At 46.0% G+C, this 20,742-nt stretch overlaps 2 protein-coding genes and 1 long non-coding RNA gene across 3 annotated transcripts; 2 read left to right on the forward strand and 1 right to left on the reverse strand.

Annotated features, from left to right (window-relative positions):
* The first annotated feature begins 816 nt into the window (after positions 1 to 816).
* Positions 817 to 6,172, forward strand: MYCBP (MYC binding protein). Its single transcript, XM_035345545.1, has 5 exons — positions 817 to 912; positions 1,065 to 1,137; positions 2,706 to 2,754; positions 3,639 to 3,768; positions 6,074 to 6,172. Exons 1-5 carry the CDS (start codon positions 898 to 900, stop codon positions 6,116 to 6,118), a joined length of 312 nt encoding a protein of 103 aa, XP_035201436.1. The 5' UTR covers positions 817 to 897; the 3' UTR covers positions 6,119 to 6,172.
* LOC118177651 lies at positions 6,091 to 20,506 on the reverse strand. Its single transcript, XR_004755884.1, has 3 exons — positions 20,496 to 20,506; positions 6,714 to 6,724; positions 6,091 to 6,223 (listed from the first exon to the last, which is right to left on the reverse strand). It is a non-coding gene; the product is annotated as an uncharacterized LOC118177651 (long non-coding RNA).
* RRAGC (Ras related GTP binding C) lies at positions 7,855 to 18,409 on the forward strand. Its single transcript, XM_035345544.1, has 7 exons — positions 7,855 to 8,162; positions 10,559 to 10,762; positions 11,443 to 11,642; positions 12,483 to 12,597; positions 14,091 to 14,233; positions 15,108 to 15,256; positions 16,314 to 18,409. The coding sequence occupies exons 1-7, from the start codon at positions 7,890 to 7,892 to the stop codon at positions 16,463 to 16,465; spliced, it is 1,236 nt and encodes a 411-aa protein (XP_035201435.1). The 5' UTR covers positions 7,855 to 7,889; the 3' UTR covers positions 16,466 to 18,409.
* Positions 20,507 to 20,742: the final 236 nt, after the last annotated feature.

A 20,742-nucleotide genomic window follows, 5' to 3' on the forward strand; every position in this document is an offset into this window, starting at 1 on the left:
AGCAGAGACATGGGTGATTCTCCCCTTTTGTGTCACAGCGCACAGACACGACGCTGTGACTAGGCCCAGGCTTGGCAACCTCCCCAGGCGACGGGCCTCCCCAGTCGTTTTGGTGTCAGTAATACTCTTTTTGGTGTCAGGAATATACTTTTTGATGTTGGCAACACTTTTTGGATGTCAGCAGGAATCTTTTTGACATTGGTAACCAATTTTTTGCTGTCAGTAACACTCCTTTTGATGTCACTAACACTCTTGTTGACGTCACAGTGCGCAGACACAATGCCGGGACTAGGCCGAGGCCCCACAGCCTCCCCAGGCCACACGCCTCCCCAGTCTTTTGACATTTGTAACCCTCATTTTGTTGTCAGTAATGCTTTTTGTGACATCACTAACACCTTTTTTTTATGTTGGTAGCACTCTTTCTGATATCACAGCGCACAGACACAACACTGGGACTAGGTGGAGGCCCAACAGCCTCCCCAGGCCGCAGGCCTCCCCAGTCTTTTGACATTTGTAACCCTCATTTTGATGTAACGCTCTTTGTGACGTCATTAACACTCTTTTTTATGTCAGTAACACTCTTTCTGACATCACAGTGCACAGACACAACACTGGGACTATGCCCGACAGCCTCCGCGAGCCGCAGTCCTCCTGTGTCATTTTGACACCAGTAGCCCTCACTTTGACATCACCAACGCTCCTTTTGACGCCACTAACACTCTGACGTCAGCAACCCTCATCTTGACGTCACAACGGCAGGCCGAGGCCCCACCCCCGGCCTGCCCAGGCCTCCCTGGGAGGCCGCCCCCCGGGGCGTGTCTCCCGGCCCCGTCGCCATGGCAGCGGCGGCCGCCCCGGGGCCGTAAAGGAGGCGGGCGCAGGCGCGCGGCCGGGCCGATGGCGCACTACAAGGTAGGGGCAGCGCGGACCGGCTCCGGCGGCGCCCCCCGGGGGCTGCCCGCGGACCGGGACCGGCCTCGGCACCGGCCTCGGCGGGGTGGGGGCCGGGCTCGGGCCCGTCCGTCCCGCCCCGCCGCGCTGACCGGCCGGCCGTCCTCCCGCAGGCCGCCGACTCGAAGCGGGAGCAGTTCCGCCGCTACCTGGAGAAGTCGGGGGTGCTGGACACGCTCACCAAGGGTACGGCGGCGGCGGGGGGGTGCTGGGGGGGCTGGGGGGGTGCGGGGTCCTGGGGGGTGCCCCAGCACTGCGGGGGGTGGGGGGGGTTGGGTGAGAGGGCTCTGCTCACAGGTAACCAGTGATCTGCCAGAGGGAACGGCCTCAAGGTGTGCAGGGGAGGTTCAGGCTGGAAATGAGGAGACATTTCTGCTTAGAAAGAGCGGTCAGGCGCTGGGACGGGTTGCCCAGGGAGGTGGTGGAGTCACCTGGGGGTGTTCAAGGAGAGGCTGAACGTGGTGCTTGGGGACAGGGTTAGTGGGGGGTGGTGGGGGTAGTTGGACCAGGTGAGCTTGGAGCCTTAATGATCCTGTGAGGGAAGTAACAGGAGGTGTGCCCCAGGACTGGTTAAAGGTCCCTTCCTGAGCAGGGCCTGGATCTTCTGAAGCTAGCCGGTAAGCTTTCATGGAACCGTTAGGGTTGGAAAAGCCCTCCAAGATCACCTGGTCCAACCGCCCCCCTACCACCAATGTCACCCACCGACCGGTGTCCCTAAGCACCATGTCCAACCTTTGTGGAAGTGACTCCGTATCAGAATGGGGAAAATACTTGTGCTACACTGAAGGATACTTTTTTTTTTTTTTTAATGGCTTCCTCTGACTTCTTCTGAAGTGTTCTCGAGAGCCTTCCGGCAGTGTGTTAATATTGCTGCTCGACAGCGCACGCTGTTTGAAGGGTGATCAGCAGATCCGTGATGTGAGGGAATGGGTTTCATGCTGAGGCTCCCAGCCGGGTGTGTGGGTGCTGTTTGGCTTCCTGTAGGTGTGTTTGTACTATCGCAGTTCGAAGCACTCTGAGATAGCAAAACAGCTCTTCCAAGCACTGTGACGTCTTGATTTCACTTCTAACTTAGGTGCTCAGTGTAAAACCTGTGCAGTTCGGGCACCTGAAAGTGGGAGAGGGGCATCTAAGTTACCTGCAAACAGTGCTTGGGAAGGATTTGTGGAACCAAACATCTACAGATCTGTGCGTGCGCCCCTGTGGGCGGGTGGGGTGGTTGTATTTGGGAACTTTCTGTCTGCTCATGGGGCTGGGTGCCCCAGATACAGGACTAGCGTATTTATGGCTAGTGTTATTTAAGCTGTTGGGGTACTGCTGCTTGTGCTGAGCCCTCTGGCACTCTGTTGCCCACAGGAGCTTCAGTCCACGAAGGTTTTCAGTGAAGTGAGGAATTTAATCACCTACTCTGACAGTAGCCTTTTAGTTCTGTACCTGTTTGATGGAGGCTTGCTTTTATGCTGAAGGTTACAGACGTGCTGCTATACTAGTTCTATACTATCCCCTAACTAGTCAGTGACTGGTTAGGGGATCAAAAACCCCCTTCTGTCTAGCTGTTACCCTGTGGGATGCTCTGTTCTCTCCTGTACAGCTCTACTCTTAACAACAAAGGATGTAGGTGAGAACCTTGTTAAACAGAAGAATGTGCTATAAACGTGGCATGCAACACTTAGGCCTTCTGACTGTTGGTATGAGTGTTAAAAGTAAAGAGTTGCATGAACTTTTTGAAACTGTCGAATGTTTTCTGTTTGCAGTGTTGGTAGCCTTATATGAAGAGCCAGAGAAACCAAATAGTGCACTGGAGTATCCTTTTCCTCTTCCGTGGAGTGCTTCTGGGGACTTGCCACGCAGGGTCAGTGCTGTTTCTCACTTGCAGGTGAACTGGAGAGACTTAATCAGAGTGCTTAAACTCAGAAAATACTTTCTGTGGATGATTTTAGTTACTATTAGCAGTCTTACAGGTGGCTCTTGATCCACTAAGACAATATATAATAGACAATTGGAAATTCCTCTGGTGCTAAACTGCTTCCAACAACCTTAAGGCAGCTGGCATTTTCCAGCGCTTCTGGCTGCAATTTATCACCACAGCATTTGGTAATATTCACAGGCATGTATCAGATGATTCTTGGCTGAAAACTTGTCAGAGAGCTGACCAAGTCTGGCAGGACGCAAGAGAATCGTGCTCATCGGTGTGTCAGCTTTTATGAAATTAAGTGACAGGTACTACAAGATGTTGTAGACCTGCGGTGTTAGATTTGATCACTGTATCTGTGGCTTCTGAAGTCTGCTGCTTCATGCTGCCCCTTCTTCTGGTATTATTTGAGTACAAGAAGGCAAATGAAGTTAAAGGCTTTGTTTCTTGCTGTTTGTAGGCAGCCTACCTTTTTCCTTTTTCTTTCTTAATGTTTGAAACACAAGTTGAAAAGCTTCAGAGGGAAGAAAAGGTTGGTGTAACACAGTGTGAGAATCTCATGCACTTATGCCATTTCTTTGTGTGATATACCAATGAACTTGAAAGGCTTTCATATTTTTGTAACTTTATCCCATAGGATGAAAAGCGCTGTAGTAATCCAAGTGGCTCAATGCAATTTTGGTCACGTTTATTGCATCACTAACTTTTAATTAAGTGTTAAAATTAAAACAGCTCTGCTGTCTACCTGAAGAAGTACTTAACATCCAAATACCAGCTTTCTGAAGCATCATTTGGGAGCTTCAGCTCCTGAGAATCCAGAAATAGAGGCGCTTCGCCTGGAAGTGGCAGAGATGAAAGAAAAATACGAAGCTGTGTTGGAAGAAAATAAGAAACTGAAAACCAAGGTAAAAATCTGTCTAGTATTCTGAAGTGCTTCTGCGTTTCACAAGAAGATACTTTGTTTACAGTACAGCTCACTTTCACTTGAATAACTGATAAATGTTGTTAACATTGGTTAGCCTTGGGGCTGAGGAATGCCAGCTCATTCCTGGTGGACTTCTATGTAGTATATTTGTTTTTTGATGGGAGACTTACATTCTACAATGTAGCTTTACTACCTAGAGAATTTATTTTCTAAAAAAATATATGTATGAGGGCTAATTCTGCATCATCACTCAGTCCTAGCTGGGTGTTTTTAAGTTACTTGATACGATGTAGCTTATGCTTCCACAGGAGCTTTGAAAAAGGGGGTGGTGGTGGGAAGGTAGTACATCTGCGACAGAGGCTTTTGAAGGGCTAGCTGAAGGAGGAAAACTGTGTATTCGTTTTTGTATCCTGGTACAGATTTATACACAGCAGGATTTTACCAGTGGAGGTCACTCTTAGCACGTTGAACATTAACTTGCCCTTTAGCTAAACCAGCTCAGGTTCTGCTGTGCCTGCAAGGCTCCGGAGCGCTGGTGAATGCAGGGCTGTTTAAGGGGTCCCTAGGCCCTCTAAAAGAGCTCAGAGATGTGAACAGCTTCCCTTTATCAGAGGGTAACGGCTGTAAAGTGAACAAGAAGTCTCAAAGTAAAACTTTGAGAATCTTAATGAGCTAGTGTCACGGCTTTAAGCTCATGCCCCACTGGGGGCTTCCATGTGTCTGAAGGGGATGGCTCTTCTCCTACATGAACATCCCCATGTTTTGTCTTGTATCGGGAGCAACTACCCCTGCTTCCCTCCTGGGAGGAGGGATTCTTGGGTGTTACGCCCTCTTCTGGAGTGTCCTCTTGTTTGCCTAGCAGTCCTCCTTAGTACCTGCTGAGTCCTTGCAGCTGTACCTGTTCATGCTTGCTAGGAAATACAGCAGAGCACATCCTGCCCCCTCTTCCAGCAGTGGCATTGGACCAGCAGTCTGCTTGGTGTAGCTGAGCTGAAAATGCCACTCGTAAGTGGACGTGTGAAAGCAGAGGGAGCTGGGTCTCTCTTAAAGAGGTGTTGCTACAACTTGTTTCAGGAAAGCAAGCTTTCCATAAGCCAAGCCTTTTAGTTTACTCATACTTTGGCCTTCTTCATCTTCAAATGTTAATTTTCACTTTGTATTTTCTATTATTGTTTTTTTCTTTTGTTCCCTTATCTTCTACCGGCCATTCTGACACAGTAGAAGTTTTCTGGATGAACTCACACGGATGTTCTCAACAGGGAGAACTCTGTTAGCTTTATTTTCAGCATTCCTCTAGCATAAAATGCACCCCTCTAATTGTGCCTGAATTGGTAGCTGCAGTCATGCCTGAACAAGTGTTCTGCTGCTGTGCTGATCTGTGAGGAGCTGTTCTTTTCCTTAAGCTTACTGAATGCTGTGTATTTACGTGGGGCTGGGGGCAGAAATGCAACAGCTGGGTCCTTCACAGGAAAGAAAACTGACCTCAGGTTGCATACTGGCCATCTTGTGTGGTAAACTCTAGAAGAACATGCTAGAAATGCTGTTTTTGTGGTTCTTGTGAATGCCTTGGTGGCTGCTCTAAATCAGTGTTGCTACAAGGGACACGATGGTATTTTGGTTTGTGTTGATGTATTGATTCTTAACCTACTTCATGGTTTGCAGGATTAGGGGTAGAATCTTAAGTGAGGAAGCTGCACTGGCATATTTCAGACTTCATTTATCAGTCCTAGCACTCGAACTGTTTTTGAAGCTTGAGCTTTTATCTTACCGAGGCCAAGTAAACATCTTTGTTTTCCTTTGGAAATAACTTTCCAAGTAAAGGTCACACTTTTAGGCATGGCTGCCTAGGCCATGCTTTCTAGAACGAGTAATCAAAGCTAGAATGATTTCAGGAAGTGTTTAGATACTATTGCTATGAGAACAACTATTTTATTTAATCATATATCAGTACAAACTGAAACTTAGAAGGCACTGATCAATACCAGCTGCTGTTCCAGATTAATAGTACTTCATGAGACCTAGAACAAGAAATAGGGGGAAAAAATGAAAGTGTATTTGAAAAGCCCACTTCTTACAGCTGTGATTATACAACGCAGCAACTTGGTGCTCTGAAGGAAGGGTTATTTTGTTGCTTAACAAAACGGTCATGCATAACTGCCAGTGAGGGATTAAAATACAAAAAGTAAATGCAGCACTTCCAGAGCAGACTGTCTTTCACATTTCTTAATGTAGAAATTGTCTCTAAGATGTTGCAGCTAACTGAATTCCTCTCTTTAAATCCACAGCTGGCTCAGTATGAACCACCTGAAGAAGAGAAGCGTGATGAATAACAGTAGTTTTTCCTTTAATGCCTTGATTTAATAAAGGGCTTCCTGAGAACTGCAGTCCTGACTCTTCTGTGTGAGCTCTGCACATCTATTTAGGTACCCGATCATCTGAAATTAGTGTTTTGAGTGTGGTTTTTGTGCAGCTGCACCAGCAACTGATGAATTTAGACATGCTTGCCAATCTACTTGCTTTCTGTGCTGAAGACAAGGTTACTGATAATCTTAACTTGTAGAGAAATGTGCCTGCCAACTTGGTGTAAGTTGCAGATCGTGGCCAGTGATCCTGTTAACCTGCTGATCTCCTGGTATTCTCTCAGCTGGGAGGAGGGAGGGACCAGCTATAAAAGCAAGACCCCCAAAGCATGTTTCAGGCTGGTACTGGGCACTGCAGTTAGGCTTCTGCTGAAGCTGGTGTAGGGCAACTGTCTGCTCAAAGTGGCATGAGGAATGGGTATAGCTCAGTGAGGGACACAGCACGCTGCTGGAGCTGCAGTACCACCTGCATCATTTCACAGTGCTTCTGAAATGGAAAGTTGTTCTTTACAGAAAAGATGCATTTCAGAGAGCATCATTCTTTCCAATCCTAAAACCTAGGTACCTTAAAGGCAACTGTTGGCAGGAAAAAAGGGAGGAGATGGGACAGAAGTGCAGTAGCTGTTTATGTACAAGATCTACTGGCTAGAAGAATAAGTTATTTGTTTCTAGGATGGGCAGCTGGTCTTAGAGGTGTGGTGAGATAGAGCAGAACTGCTGAAGTCAGTGTGCAAATAGAAATCAGGTGCTAATGGATGTAACAGCTTCTTACCTTGCTGCTGTACCTCTTCTTGACCTAGAGAGAACAGAAGAGAGCGAAATGAGCGGGTAATGGTGTTAACTCTTAACAACAACAACAAAATAAATCCCAAACCCAATGCCCTGCTTCCCTCTCACCTGTGTTGCAGAAGGTAAGTCAGGATGTGTATGCCGCATTAAGTTGCGGCCTGGGGAGGGACAGGGAGTGGTGATGCTGTAGGAAACGCGGTGCAGCTGAACATGTGCTGTAAGGTGGTGCTGCTGCTCAGAGCATGCCTTGACCTGGGAGCAGCAGGCAGGTCAGGTGTTGGGCTGAGACAGTTGCAGGGCTAGAAGGCATGAGCTGGGAGGTAATAGTGTGCACTTACACTGGTCACTTGTCACCTGTCCTCGGGTTTCATCTGAAAACGTACGCAGGGGAGCCTGGTTGTGTGAGCCTTAAACGGGGTGGGACAGAATGGCAGCCCCGCAGCACAGCTTCACGCGAGGACCGAGCCGGGCGGCTGCTGCGGGGGAACATTAACGAATAGTTAAGGAGCAGGGTGAGAAAGGGACCGGGCAGGGCGAGCCCCGCTCCCGGGGCGGCCGCTGGGGCCGAGCGCTGCGGGGCGCGGCGCAGCAGGGAGCCGGCCCGTGGCCACGCCCCCAGCCCGTAGCCACGCCCACCCCATTCCCTACCCTGGCACGGAGCCACGCCCACCCCATTCACTACGACCCTGCCCATAGCCACGCCCCCACATATAGCCCCGCCCCTCGGCACGCCTCCCACCGCTCGCCCCCTCCCCTGGCCCCGCCCCTCCCGCTCACGTGCAGCCGCGCCGTCAGGTGACTCGGGTCTTGTGCCCGGAGCCACCCTACCTTGCTGCCGCCGTCAGCCAATGGGCGGCGAGGAGCTGACCGCGCAGCCAATGGGCGCGGGGCCGGGCGGCGTTGGGTTGGCGCGGCAGGCGGAGGCCCGGCGGGGCGCAGGGCGGGGGCGGCCATGGCGCTGCAGTTCGGCGGCGCGGGCGCGGCGGGCGCGGCGGAGGAGCCGGCCCTGGTCGGGGGCAGTTTCGGGGCGGCGGACGCGTTCCCCAAGGACTTCGGCTACGGGGAGGAGGAAGAGGAGGCGGAGCTGGACGGCGGCCCGGGCTCCGGAGGCCCTGGCGGCGGCGGCGGAGCGGGAGGGCCCGGCGGAGGGGCGGGCGGGGCGGACTCCAAGCCGCGGATCCTGCTGATGGGGCTGCGGCGCAGCGGGAAGTCCTCCATCCAGAAGGTGAGCGCTGTGCCCCGCCGTTCCTCCGCACCGGCTCCGGTGAGGGCAGTCCCGGGGGAGGCCGCCCCCGGCGAGGAGAAGCCGCCCCGGGCGAGCTGCTCCCCGGCCGAGATGTCCCCCCCCGGTGGTAGCCCCCGCAGGGCAGCCGGCCCCGGGTCCGCCGCCTTGCCGAGGCGCTGCCGGAGCGCAGCGGGAGCAGCCCCGGCCCCGCCGCCGGTTCCCGCAGGGGCAGAGGCTCCGCTCCCCTCCCTGCTGAAGGCCGCGGCGAGGTGCTGGGCGAGGAGGAAGTGGTGCTGGGCGCCGCGCGGAGCCGCCGGTGGTTGGTAGTGAAACAACGAGAACCTGAGCGGGCTGAGGGGAAGTGGGGCGGCGGGTCCGTGTTCTGCAGCCCGAGGGTTTTTGGTTGCAGTCGCTGCTAAGAGGTTCTGGGGTGCTGTTCTGGGTAGGGGCTGTGGGTGAAGCACAGGGGTTGTCAGCCCAGAGGAAGCGGGTCTCCGGTTTCCCCGTAATGCAAACGTGGAACCCTTTGGGGCTTTCTGTGAAACTTTTATGCAGAGAGACCTTTTCTGGGCGTTGCACTGTAGGAGGAAGGAATCTGCTGCTTGTAGCTGTGCCGTGCATGCTGTGTGGTAATCCCCAGGCAGTGCTGCGCCACTGGGTCCTGAACTGCAGTCTGGGACTCCTGTCTTCACCACAGACTTGTTCCTTTCCTTAGGCAGGGTTTACAAATCGTACTGGAGCTGTCAGAAAATGTTTACTTTGTGTTCTGAACCACGGCTGCAGATGGGGCTGTTGCCGCCTTTCAGGCTCTCCAGTCACCTGTCAGTACCTGGGCCCGTTGCCCCCCCCCCGTGTGTGTGCAGATGTGATTGCACTGAAAGGTTTCTTCTGGGTCTCTGGGCACGGGAATGCCAGTCCTCACAGACTTATTGGAGATCTTAGTGTTATCCACAGCTGGGAGTTGTGAAACCTGAAAGCTAGAGGGAACCAGTAACCCCAAACTGTGGCTGGATTTGAAGACTTTGCAAGTCACTGCATAGATGCAGCCTTTCTTTTTCTTCTAAGCAAAGCTGGCAGCGTCAGCTATGTCAGCTACAGGCTGCTTTGGGAAAGGGGATGATGACGTTGCTTCTCTGAGACTCATCTGCTTTAAACTTAATTCATTAATTCCTGCTCCGTGTGAGAGATGCTGAGTTCCGAAGGAGTGTTGATTTCCAGGATGCTTTAGAACTGTTCTTTAGACCCTGAGGAATGTCTAGTCCTCGCAGTAAGGCCACTACCTACCTAGAACTGTTCTCACTTCTCCATACCAGTGTCCTGCTGTATAAAACCTCGTTCAGACCCTGGCTTCCTCAAATGTTTGCCTTGAGGAAGTGCATTTCTTTCCCCTTATTTTTAAAAAGCTGACATGCTACCTCGAACCTCACCGTGCAGCCATTAGCTGTGCTGGAGCTGTTTGTCTTGCAGTTTGACAGCAAGTGTTGCATTCAGTCTTTTTAATGGTTGACTTTTATAACGGTGGGAAACATTTAGAAGAAGAAAATTGAAACATTTCATTTTGCAGCCCTAGCGTTCAACCACCTTACCGCTTGTAGTAACTTTTGTGACAGGCAGTCCATTTGCTGTTGAAGCTGACTGCTTTTGTTACAGACTGCTTGGCTGCGGGCTTACATGTTACTGCTTGTTCAGGAAAGGGCTAAAATCCCAGCGGAGCTTTTTGAGTCCTAGCAATAACCGTGTCTTTCATCGCTCAGCTTAAGCTGGTTACCAACTGGGATGACAGTTTGATAGTTTTCAGCATTCCTTTAGGGTCCTTGGAAGGAGAGGGTCAGCAAAGATAAATGAGTTGCTACCAGAAGGTGGGAACTACCTGGCAGTTCAGGCCCCTAAAACAGAGATGTATTTCTGTACGCTTACATTGTAGTTTAGGAGCGGTCTGATTCTGTTGCACTCTAACTGCTTTTAGTCTGGTGTTGGGCATTTTGTAGCGGAATTTCTTAGACTGACAAAGAACAGTTCTTGAAAGCTTGCGGTTAATTCACACGGTGGCTTTATACCCCATGCTATGTGGCTAATACAGCAACATTTCAAGATACTGTGTTGGACTTGCGAGGAAGAAAGAGTAACTGGGATGCCCGTGTCTTTAGGCAGTATCTCTATTAGGCTCGTAAAAATATTTAGCTGAATTGAGTTGCTTGGCTCTGTCTAACAGCAGGTTATTTGCTTAGCTGATGAACCAAGCTGTCTGTGCACCGAGAGGGAAAACTCAAGTTCCTGTAGGAAAAGCCACGCACTTTAGAGCGGATAAACCTATTTGTAAGATTCAAGGCACAGAACCTTTGACAATCTCTTCTACTGAGGCCAAGTCAAGGCTATTATCTGTGTTCTTTTAACAGGTGGTGTTTCACAAAATGTCTCCCAACGAGACCCTGTTCTTGGAAAGCACCAACAAGATCTATAAGGATGATATTTCCAACAGTTCGTTTGTGAATTTCCAGATCTGGGATTTTCCTGGACAGATGGACTTTTTTGATCCAACGTTTGATTATGAGATGATCTTCAGAGGAACAGGTGCTCTAATATATGTTATTGATGCTCAGGTAACTTCTTAACGATTCTTAGTGACTTGTATTTTACTTTGTGAGAGGAACAATCGGGAATCTAATAATCTGTATTTTTAAATAAGGTTGTGAAACATTACTTACGTATGAAAGGCTGTGTTGGCAATCTCACTTCCTGGTGTGTGATTTTTAGTTTTGTGAACTGATCATGTGGAACATACAGCCCCAGTGGAGGCGGTGGAAGGGGGCAGGTACTCTGAAGTACGTTTCTGCACTTGTGGGAATCTGATGTGCTAAATGGTCTGAATGATCCGGTTATCCCCTTCCTGTGCTGTTGAATCCTATGGAGTTCATTTAATAACAGCATGCTTCTGACCTCAATGTCAAGGTACTGGTTCTATTGGGTATCTGTTAGCTTCTAATGGACTTAAGAATCGCGCCATTGGAGAGTACCTGGTTATTGGGACCGTTTTGGAGATTACTGCTGCATTTTGCTGGAGTTGAAGTGTAACCTGCCTTTTGCTATGAAACCTGGCTTTGTATAATTGCGCCTTGCATAGCTAATGAAACAGTCTAAGCCACTTGGATTCCTGAATCTCCAAGGTATTCTCTTCTCCCAAACTTCTGTTTCATCACAGAAGTGAAATGAAGTTCTTGTACTGAAAGGAGTTATTGAAGATAAAGGCTGTTCATTCATTCCTGCCAAAACTTATTTACAGGATGACTATATGGAAGCTTTAACAAGACTCCACATCACAGTTTCAAAAGCCTACAAGGTCAACCCTGAAATGAACTTTGAAGTTTTTATTCATAAAGTTGATGGTTTATCGGATGACCATAAAATAGAAACTCAGCGGGACATTCATCAGAGGGCTAACGATGACCTTACAGATGCGGGGCTTGAAAAACTTCACCTTAGGTGAGTTACGTGTTCTGGCATATGTGATTCTGCTGTTGCTGATATGCCTACAGACAATGGGGTTTTAGATGTGATAGTGGACTGGAGCAAGGTCTCGTTAGTTTCTTAAAATTATAAAACACACTGCTGAATTTTTGGCCAAGTGTCAGCTAGCTACCTGACTAAAACAAGGCAGGCTAGCGTATCATTTTCCAATCAACAGACTTATTCATAAGCTTGCTGATAATTCAAGATCCTCTTGCAGAGCTTTCATTCAGCGTAACAGGCCGGATTTGTACAAGTGGCCTGGAGAGGCAGGGGATGGAGGACAGAAGAAGCTGTGTTCTAATACAGTCTAGCACTGGCTTTTCAGTATGACTGGTGTAAAAGCTTGGTCTCTTTCTTGATACTTGGCCTGCTTTTTAAGGAATCTTTTACTGACACCTTAAAAACAAGCTATCTTTTTTTCTGTATTTACTATTTTAATTCTCATGGAGCCTTTAATTATGTCCAGTCTCTCAGTGTTAGTGCGACAAAATGGAAAGCCAGGAACAGGACTCGATGAAACCTAGTTAGACATTTAACTCCTTCGCATTGAGTATTCTTGTAGGCTCAGTGTGTTGTGAAAGCAAATTCATTTTTTTGCTCTGTTCTCCCATCTCCTGTGGAAGCCTGCATCGTGTTTACTCTAGTCTCAGAAATGATGTTCTTGATGGAGCAGCCGAAGATATTTGTGATATAGCATCCCAGTTCAATTACCAGCCTTGAATGTTAGAGAATAAAGCTGTAACATTTGTATTGTGATTCTAGTAGACTCATGAATCTGTTCTTTTTTCCTTTTCTCTTCCCTCCTCACCTCAGCTTTTATTTGACCAGTATCTATGACCATTCAATATTTGAAGCCTTCAGTAAAGTGGTTCAGAAGCTCATTCCGCAACTGCCAACACTGGAAAATCTACTAAATATCTTTATATCAGTAAGTGTTAATTGAACACAAGTGTAAGTGGAATATGTGGGACAATAAAGCAAGTCCTGCTAAGGGACACTGGCCTTGGGAGATTCGGGTGGCTCTCAGCATTGCTGTACTCATCCTAATAGTCTGCATTAGAAGTTCTGTAGCAGAGCTAAACTGTACTGCTCTGTACTTCATCCAGGTTTCTCAAAATACTGGCAAAGCATAGTTTGGCTTGTAACTGCTGATAAGGAAGGCTTCTGCCAGCATGGTATGCCAATTAGTCTGTCAAGGCGCTTAGTAGTGTAATGGAGCTGTGCTGGCAAGATGCTTTTTTCATACGAACTTCGCCTTAAACCAAACTGTCGATTTCATGTGGCCTGCAGGACCTTTGCCCTTGTTTTAGTGTTGGTGTTTTTTACAGAATTTGTGACGTAGAATTTTGTGCTGTATACTTTAAATCAAATGAGATACCAACATAGGGACGAGGCTGAAGTAGCCTGTCTTTCATTGAAGTTATGTCTGAGACTGTTGTAGGCATGCGGACAACATGGAAAATTACAGTTGTGATTGAGAGGAGCTGTGTGGGTCAGGTGCATCACCCCATGCTGCTGTTTGATGCCGGCTTCCCGTTGGCAGAGGACTGTAATGACCTGGCCCAGTGGATAATGGGCATGTTCATGCTCGTGCTGCTCAGTGCCGTGAGAGTACAGCGTGGCCCTGATGTTTAAAGGATAGGTCAGATCTTTTCAGCACGCTGCCTTGGGTACTCACACAGGCTAGGAGAAAGCAATAATGAATGCTCCTGGTGCATAAACAGAATTTAAGCTTTGCCAGAAATCCATGGTGTATGTGTGGTTAACTCGCTTAACAGCAGAAGGCTTCTGAACTTAGGAGCACGTGAACTTTGCTGAAGTGCTCAAAGTTACGTATGGGATGGTACAATTGGCTGGGTGCTCTTCCGTCATCCTAACCACCATGATATGGTATTCTTCATGGAGTCAAAAGTTTAGAAGTTGACTTTATTGGCTCTGCATGTCAGTCTACATGGCAACTGCATCACACAGTCACTGAACTGCCAAGATACTACAAGTGTGTGCTGACACACTTTGCTGCTATGAAGCAGCTCATCTCTGAACCTGGTTTATCAGGTGAACATGCAGCTCTTCTGGTGTTAACAGAACCACAGAAGGTGAAAAATGCTGAACTTGGATTCTGGTAGCATAGTAAAATACAGTTTATTATTTACTAGATTGTAATTAGAGCTAAAAAGAATTCTAACCAAGTCCCAAGCTTTACATTTTGTCAACTAGAAGGTGATACTGGTATCTACTACAGCTACAAGGATATTGTATTTATAAACTATATGCTGTAAGTCTTGATTCTGTTCTAAGCCTCTAAATTAGTTGTTTAAAACATTTTCTGATATTAAGAATGTGAAAGTGTATGAATTCTATTTGAGGTTTTAAAAATGCAGTTATTTTAAAAACTCACCCAAGTTCTTTCTCTTTCTGAAGAATTCAGGCATTGAAAAAGCTTTTCTCTTCGATGTAGTCAGCAAAATCTACATCGCAACAGACAGTTCCCCCGTGGACATGCAGTCATATGAGTTGTGCTGTGACATGATTGATGTAGTGATAGATGTTTCCTGTATATATGGGTAAGTGCTGAATACTCTTAGGAAAAAAATCCTTAAAAGTTGTAGAATAGGTTGCAAACTATGCAAATGGTGTTGGCTTCATCATCTTGCAAGATGCTATTAGTTGATCTATAGAGCATATTGGTTCTGTAAGTAACTAGAATAATATAACAGACGATTTGGCAGCTGGATCAAGTTAATTGTAATTGTTTTTGTCTCTCCACTCATGTCTGTAGAAAGCCATTTGACATTTCGAAAAGGCAAGGGTTCAATATAAAATACGAATGCTGCTGTCTTGTTTGGCATGGTATGTTAGTATGCAGATATGTTAGTACCTGCAACAACTGGGGTCAATAGCATACTGTAGCTCCGAAGTGTAACTTGCAAGTCACGTTGCTATTGGCCTTGCTATCTCAACAGAATAGCTTTTGCCAACTTTCAATTTGGCTCTGGTTCCTCAGCTTTGCTAGCTCTCTTTGATGGATGCTTATAGCACTTGTTTCTCCTGGTTTGTGGCAGAATTATAGTTCAAAACACCTTTTTTTTGAAGTGGCTCTAGAGATGCGGTAACTTATTTTAGAGGTGTGGTTGTAACCTGAAAAATACAGTGCTGCCAACAAATACGGCAGTGTTTAATGGTCTCTCTCTTGATGGGTCGGCCCCAGGGCTGTACAACCTTTTGTCTTTTTGCAGAAGTAGCTCTACAATACTGCTATTGCTTCTACAGTAACCTAAGGAACACTAATAATTTGTCCTAGTCTTTTCTTAAAAACCCATGCTGTTTTAGCTTAACACCAAAACGTGTCCCCTGTGTCACAGGTGTTAGGCATTTGTCATGAAGTTACTTATGCGTGCCTTACTAAACTATGCCTTGGGTTAACTCATTCTTTCTTAGGTTAAAAGAAGATGGTACTGGAAGTGCTTATGATAAGGAGTCAATGGCAATTATCAAGCTCAATAACACAACGGTCTTGTACTTAAAGGAAGTAACAAAGTTTTTGGCATTAGTTTGCATTCTTAGAGAAGAAAGTTTTGAGCGCAAAGGTAAGAGCCTTCCCTGTTTGGCTTTTGTCTGATGATTTTTACCAACTATAAAATATTAGCATGGCCTTACAAGTCACCCTAATTTTATAAAATTAAATTTATTTAATTTCTTCTGGGAGTAATTTTCTCCCTTCATGGAGCTAAAATGGTCTTATTTTTATTCTTGTGAATCATTGCTTTAATGCTGTCCTCCTGTTGAAATGACTCGTGTAGCTAATGAGGCCTGTGTCATTACCATCTGCTGTAGTGCAGTCATCTGAATGGAGTAATGCTTATTTGTTCTGCTTGATAGGCTGCTGTGTTGTGATAGCCATATTCTCATTTCTTCATCCTCTATTTCTTGTGTTGCACTACTGCGACCTTTTTAACATAGGACGGAAGAAATTAGCAGTGGTAGGCTAGTACAGTACGTGGTAGGAACTTAGAGCAAAGGGTTTAATGTGTTGCAAGTTTAACCAACTATACAGTTGCTTGGACCAGTAGCAGACAATCGGTATGAGTGGTCTTGCATGTATTATGGGGTAGAAATGAAAGCATAAACCCTAATTTCAAAGTACTTGACTTAAATAGTGATGGTGTTTACCTTAGCATTTACAGACTGTTCAAAAGAAGAAAAGCAGGTATGTTTTAATAACTGTACTGTGTTTAGAATCATTCAGGTTAGAAAAGACCTCTAAGATCCTCCAGTGGAATCTTTAATTTTTAACCTAGTACTGACTCCAGTTTTACTTGATCTCAAAAGTTTTACCACAGTTAGGATATACATCGGTGACACCATCAAAGTGCAAGATAATGTTGAATGTTATCTGCTCTTTAATTATGAATTTACACTTTGTGTTCCAAATGAGTACCTTGTTTCTAAAAAGAGACAGTCTAAACAAATGTTGGCACTAGAGTAAAAACTTAACTGTTAAATCTTCTCGATCCATATTCATGCTGAATCAAGTAACAAAATAGCTGTGTGTTAAATGAAACATACTGATTTTGAAGGTCCGACTTACATACGTGTGGCAAGCTGAGCACAGTTTTTCCTTTCCCCGCCTCTCCTTCTTGACAGGTCTGATAGACTACAATTTCCATTGCTTCCGCAAAGCCATTCATGAGGTCTTTGAAGTAGGTGTTGCCTCCCACAGAATCTGCAACCATCAAGCAAGCACCTCGAATATGAAAGCAGTGACTCACAATGGCACGCCTAGGAATGCAGTCTAGAGGGAAACTAAAGACATTGGATAGACTTGTCAGCTCTTCAGTCCAAAGATTTGTGGAACAAGAGAAGAGTAGTCTGAAAGCCTGAAGTATGTTTCACAGGAGAAGAGCGGCGCTAACTGTGGCACAGCAGCTTGTAACTCACGTCCGACAACTGAAACTACTGTAAAAATACTTTGAGGCCAGTGGAGTTAGAAATGTCAGTTTGAAACCACCTTTATTGCAAGTGCAGTGGTATTTCAGTTTGGAGTCCTGTTTTAACAGTCTGCCTATGACTGACTGCCCGGTCAAAACTTACAAATGAGAGAGTTGAGTTTAATGTGAAACACCAAATGGTCACTTGCTCAACGTTTTTTAAATTATCCTGTAGAATGTCCAGTTTCGCTTAAGTTTAACCTCCTTATCATGCAAAACATTGGTGTTAATACTTAAGCTTGTGAAAATCACGCTTTCTGTTTTGTGAGGCTGGTCTCACAAATCATTCCATAAAATTCTTGCTTTCCCCGGTTTGCTCAGAGTATCCTTGTGAATTCTGTACTTGTTAAGTGGACACAAGGTAGAGCTCTGTTCTAGTGACTCGATGTTTTCTTGGAGAACTGAGCTGGAGTTTTGTTTTGAGAGATCATGATACTTTGCTTTCAGACAACACTTCTTGTTATGCCCGCTTTGATGGAAGGGAAGTGTTAAAACCCAGGAATAAACTACCTGCTCTTTTTTGCTAAAACATGGATGTCATAAATCAGTGTGATTAATCCTATTCACAAAACAATTGCATGGCTAACTAAACTGAAATGTCTGCCATCTGTTGGAACATAGCAACCAGTTTCAGCCATTTCCAAACGAAGAAATGATCATATTACTGGCTTGTGATGGTAGATCTCTCCTTACCCTCTGACTGATAATCAAGACAATTTTTAGGAAACTATCTGAAGGTGTTATCCTTGAATGGTAATTAAATATTGGAGTGCCACAACCTAATAATAATAATAATGGACATTTGAAGCGTGTTGATTCTGTATTGTGGCAAACAGCTTCTTGTTTGTTGCCATGCAATCTGAATAGAATTGCGTGTATTCTGATTTTGTGAATGCTGGCCGTCATATTATGGGAAGTGTATCTGAATAGTTTTCATCTAATTTATTGGTAATATTGCTGCAGATGTCATATTGTACATCGGCCTTGTTATGCAGTAAGCTCAGCTATTGGCCCATAAAGATCTTGCCACTCTTTGCCTATCCCTATGTGTGTATAGGTGTTCCGAAGCCACTGGACCAATTGACTATACAAGTGCCACTCTAAAGGTTTCTACAAGAAGGTCTGTAACTGTAAACGATCTCTGTGACTGATGTATTTATGTGGTCAGACATAACCACAAGATTGCTTATGTGCTTATAGAATTGATTTTTATTGAACTATGTAAAAATTAACATTCATGCATTTACATTAGGGTGTATGCACATACTATGTAAATGTTTCTCCTTTGATTTACAGCTGTTGTATGATACTCTATACATAAAGGATCTGCTCCAAAAGTTACTCAAGTCAGTAGGAGACTTGGGAATTCAAATGCTTTAGTTCTGGTCTCTGTTGGCAGTTGTCATTCTGAACCTAGGCTTAGCCCCTTTCTGGTAATGGAACTGCAGGGTTGTTTTTTTAAGGATATGCTGTGGGCTTGTAAGATTGGGTTTTTGTGGCTTGCAAGCTCTGTGACAGTGTTCAGGTACTCAAGGTGAGAGGAGAATAGGCAATATCACAGGAAGTAACAAGTCATTCCCATTTTTGTAGTGAGTTTTCCACGTTCAGAGTATGTGTTCCTCTCTGTCTTCATTCTACATGATTCTGTGCTAATAAAATGAAGAAAGATCAAACCATGGCACTATTGTTTCTGTTGGAGGGTGAGACACTTCAACAAAAGTCTAATAAAATGGGCCTATATGATTAAGCAAATAATGCCATGTTATCCTCATTATTTTTTTAATTTGAATATTATCTTCCCACGTGAGATTTAAAAAAACCTAATCAACCTTGGCTTTCCTCTCACATTAAAGCTGACTCTATTGAATACTCAATATTTGGAAGATAACTCTAGACTTTCAAGGCATGTAATTGATAAAGAGATTTGTTCTCTTATTTTGATTAATGATGAGCATTAGGCTGCATTATGAAGTTCTGCTTTCTAGTGTGCCTTTTCTGTTTTTTCGGTTTTCTTCCGCTTTTATGTGTGACTATTATTATTTTTGGTCTTAATTATCTTATTCTTGAATGATTGCATTTACTAAAAGTTAATGGTAGCTTCTCAAACCAGAACATCACCATACTTGCATGACTGAACATTATTAGCTTTAGAAGTTAAATTTATCTCTGTTAAGGAGCAAGATCTTTAAATTACTTAAACTAGTCTTAATTTTCTTTCTAACACATTGATCAATTAAAGTCAAATGCTGCTATGCAAATAGAGTGTAGCTTACCCTGTTGCTGTTCTAGCAAGGCACTTCTCAGATTTTGCTGAGATCTTTGTGGTCACGGAGGGGAAGAAGGACTGGAGTTCCGTCTTTTCCTCCTCCTGCGGGGAGACCTGGGTCCACTTCCTTTGCTGACCTGCTGTAGGCAGAGATACTATTAGAGAAAAGGGAAGGTAATATGACATTCCCTCCAATAATGGAGGTCTGAAACTATAAAGGAGGTCATTGAGTAGTGCTTCACCTTTTTTTTTTTTTTTTTTTTAATATCTCTGAATCTACAGTCTTTTTACAAAGACCTAAGGATGTGCACTAAGTAAGAAAAAAAATGGGTAGAAGGGGACCAGCCTCCATGAAGGGATGAAATACTCTTTTGAAGAGTAGGGCAGTCTCTGTGAGCTGCCTTCAAAGCTCTGAGGAGCCAGGTGCTCATCACAGGCTGGATTTCCACTCGACAGAGGAAAAGGATGGAGGGCAAGGCCAGCCCCGGGCAGTGGTTCAGACCTTCAGGCTCGTCTCTAGCTGCTGTCGTTAAGACCCGAGTCCCCCCCATCGCCCGGCTGGCGGAACGAGTGCCCTTTCCCTCGGCCATTCCCTCAGCCCTTCCCGCCCTTCCCCTCCCTGAGGTGCGGCCGGGACTGGCCGGCGCCTCACCCCGCGCTGAGGCGAGAAGGTGCCCGGGGGCTCCGGTGCTGGTGTCCTTGCCCGTGGCTACCCGACCAGCTGGAACCCGAGGTGCTCAGCAGCCATGGGCTCGGCCTTCTGCTGCGGTGATCGCCCCAGTTAGCAGGGGGTAAGTGGTGGGAAAGCCCCTGGCGCAGGGGGGCGGTGGAGCGGCCATTTTGTCCCTGGTTCCCCTCATCGCCTGAGGCGGGCGGGGAACTTGTGGCGCCCCTCGCCTGAGGAGAAGTTGTGCCTGGCAGCCTTTAGCCGCTGTGTGTCGACGCCTCGTGGATATGCACTGACCTGCTGAAGGCTCGGAACCTTTCATCTGGGCCTCGCCGTGTGAGACCTGATGGGCTTTGGGAGCTGTTCCTCAGTCTGAGTACGTACTGCCTGGCGCCTGTGTGTCCACGGGCTTTTCTCTTTTATAAAAAGACTTTGAGTTCCCTTTAGTGCTGAACAGCTCTTTTTAGCTTTGAGTACCTACTCGCAGTAGATGGCACCCTTGTAACATGGCTACAAGAAGTTTTTCAGAAATGTTTCCTAAAGCCATCTTTGCTGGCTGTTTGAAGTGCACCTTCAAGGGACGAGCAGACGTCCCGCTGCACGGTAAGGCACGTGCTGAGGTATTTAGAGGTTTCCTTGAAGACTATGTTAACCTTTAAATAAGAGTAGTTGAGGAAAATTGGGTTTTCCTCAAAAATTAGAGAAGTGTTCTGGAGGAGGTGGTTTTGATAGTCTTTTTTTCAATGCTGGAGTGTTTTTTTGGCTCAGTATTTGGTAAAAAATCTTTTATTGTTTGGCTATTTATTTTGTTTGGCTTTTGTCCTGGCGGTTAATTTAAGGACAGAGTAAATGTTTTTGTCCCCCCAAAACAATCACGTTAGGATATTTTCCTTTGTGCTATAAACACAAGTGTATTTTCCATGCCTTAGAACTATTATCATGTTTCCTTATTTTCAGCATGTCTTTTCATCTCATTTTTCTGGTCTTAATTTCTGAAGACCTGTCTCCTAAGCACAAACAGGAAAGAACTACCGTTTTTCTCATTTTCCATTAACACTAAATTAACCCTAGCTCGTTTTCTGGGTATGCTTTGGAAGGCATGTAACGGTGGTGCTAGTGGGCATCTGTTGTCTCCAGGCGCACAACTTCTTT

The sequence above is a fragment of the Oxyura jamaicensis genome, chromosome 23 (assembly GCF_011077185.1).
Source record: "Oxyura jamaicensis isolate SHBP4307 breed ruddy duck chromosome 23, BPBGC_Ojam_1.0, whole genome shotgun sequence".
NCBI classification, from domain to species: domain Eukaryota; kingdom Metazoa; phylum Chordata; class Aves; order Anseriformes; family Anatidae; genus Oxyura; species Oxyura jamaicensis.

Coding starts and splice junctions, on each gene's coding strand:
- MYCBP (XM_035345545.1), top strand. Junction 1,138..2,705: donor GCTGGACACGCTCACCAAGG/GTACGGCGGCGG, acceptor TTCTGTTTGCAG/TGTTGGTAGCCTTATATGAA. Junction 2,755..3,638: donor AAACCAAATAGTGCACTGGA/GTATCCTTTTCC, acceptor TCCAAATACCAG/CTTTCTGAAGCATCATTTGG.
- RRAGC (XM_035345544.1), top strand. CDS start 7,890: ATGGCGCTGCAGTTCGGCGGCGCGGGCGCGGCGGGCGCGGCGGAGGAG. Junction 11,643..12,482: donor CTTGAAAAACTTCACCTTAG/GTGAGTTACGTG, acceptor TCCTCACCTCAG/CTTTTATTTGACCAGTATCT. Junction 15,257..16,313: donor AGAAAGTTTTGAGCGCAAAG/GTAAGAGCCTTC, acceptor CCTTCTTGACAG/GTCTGATAGACTACAATTTC.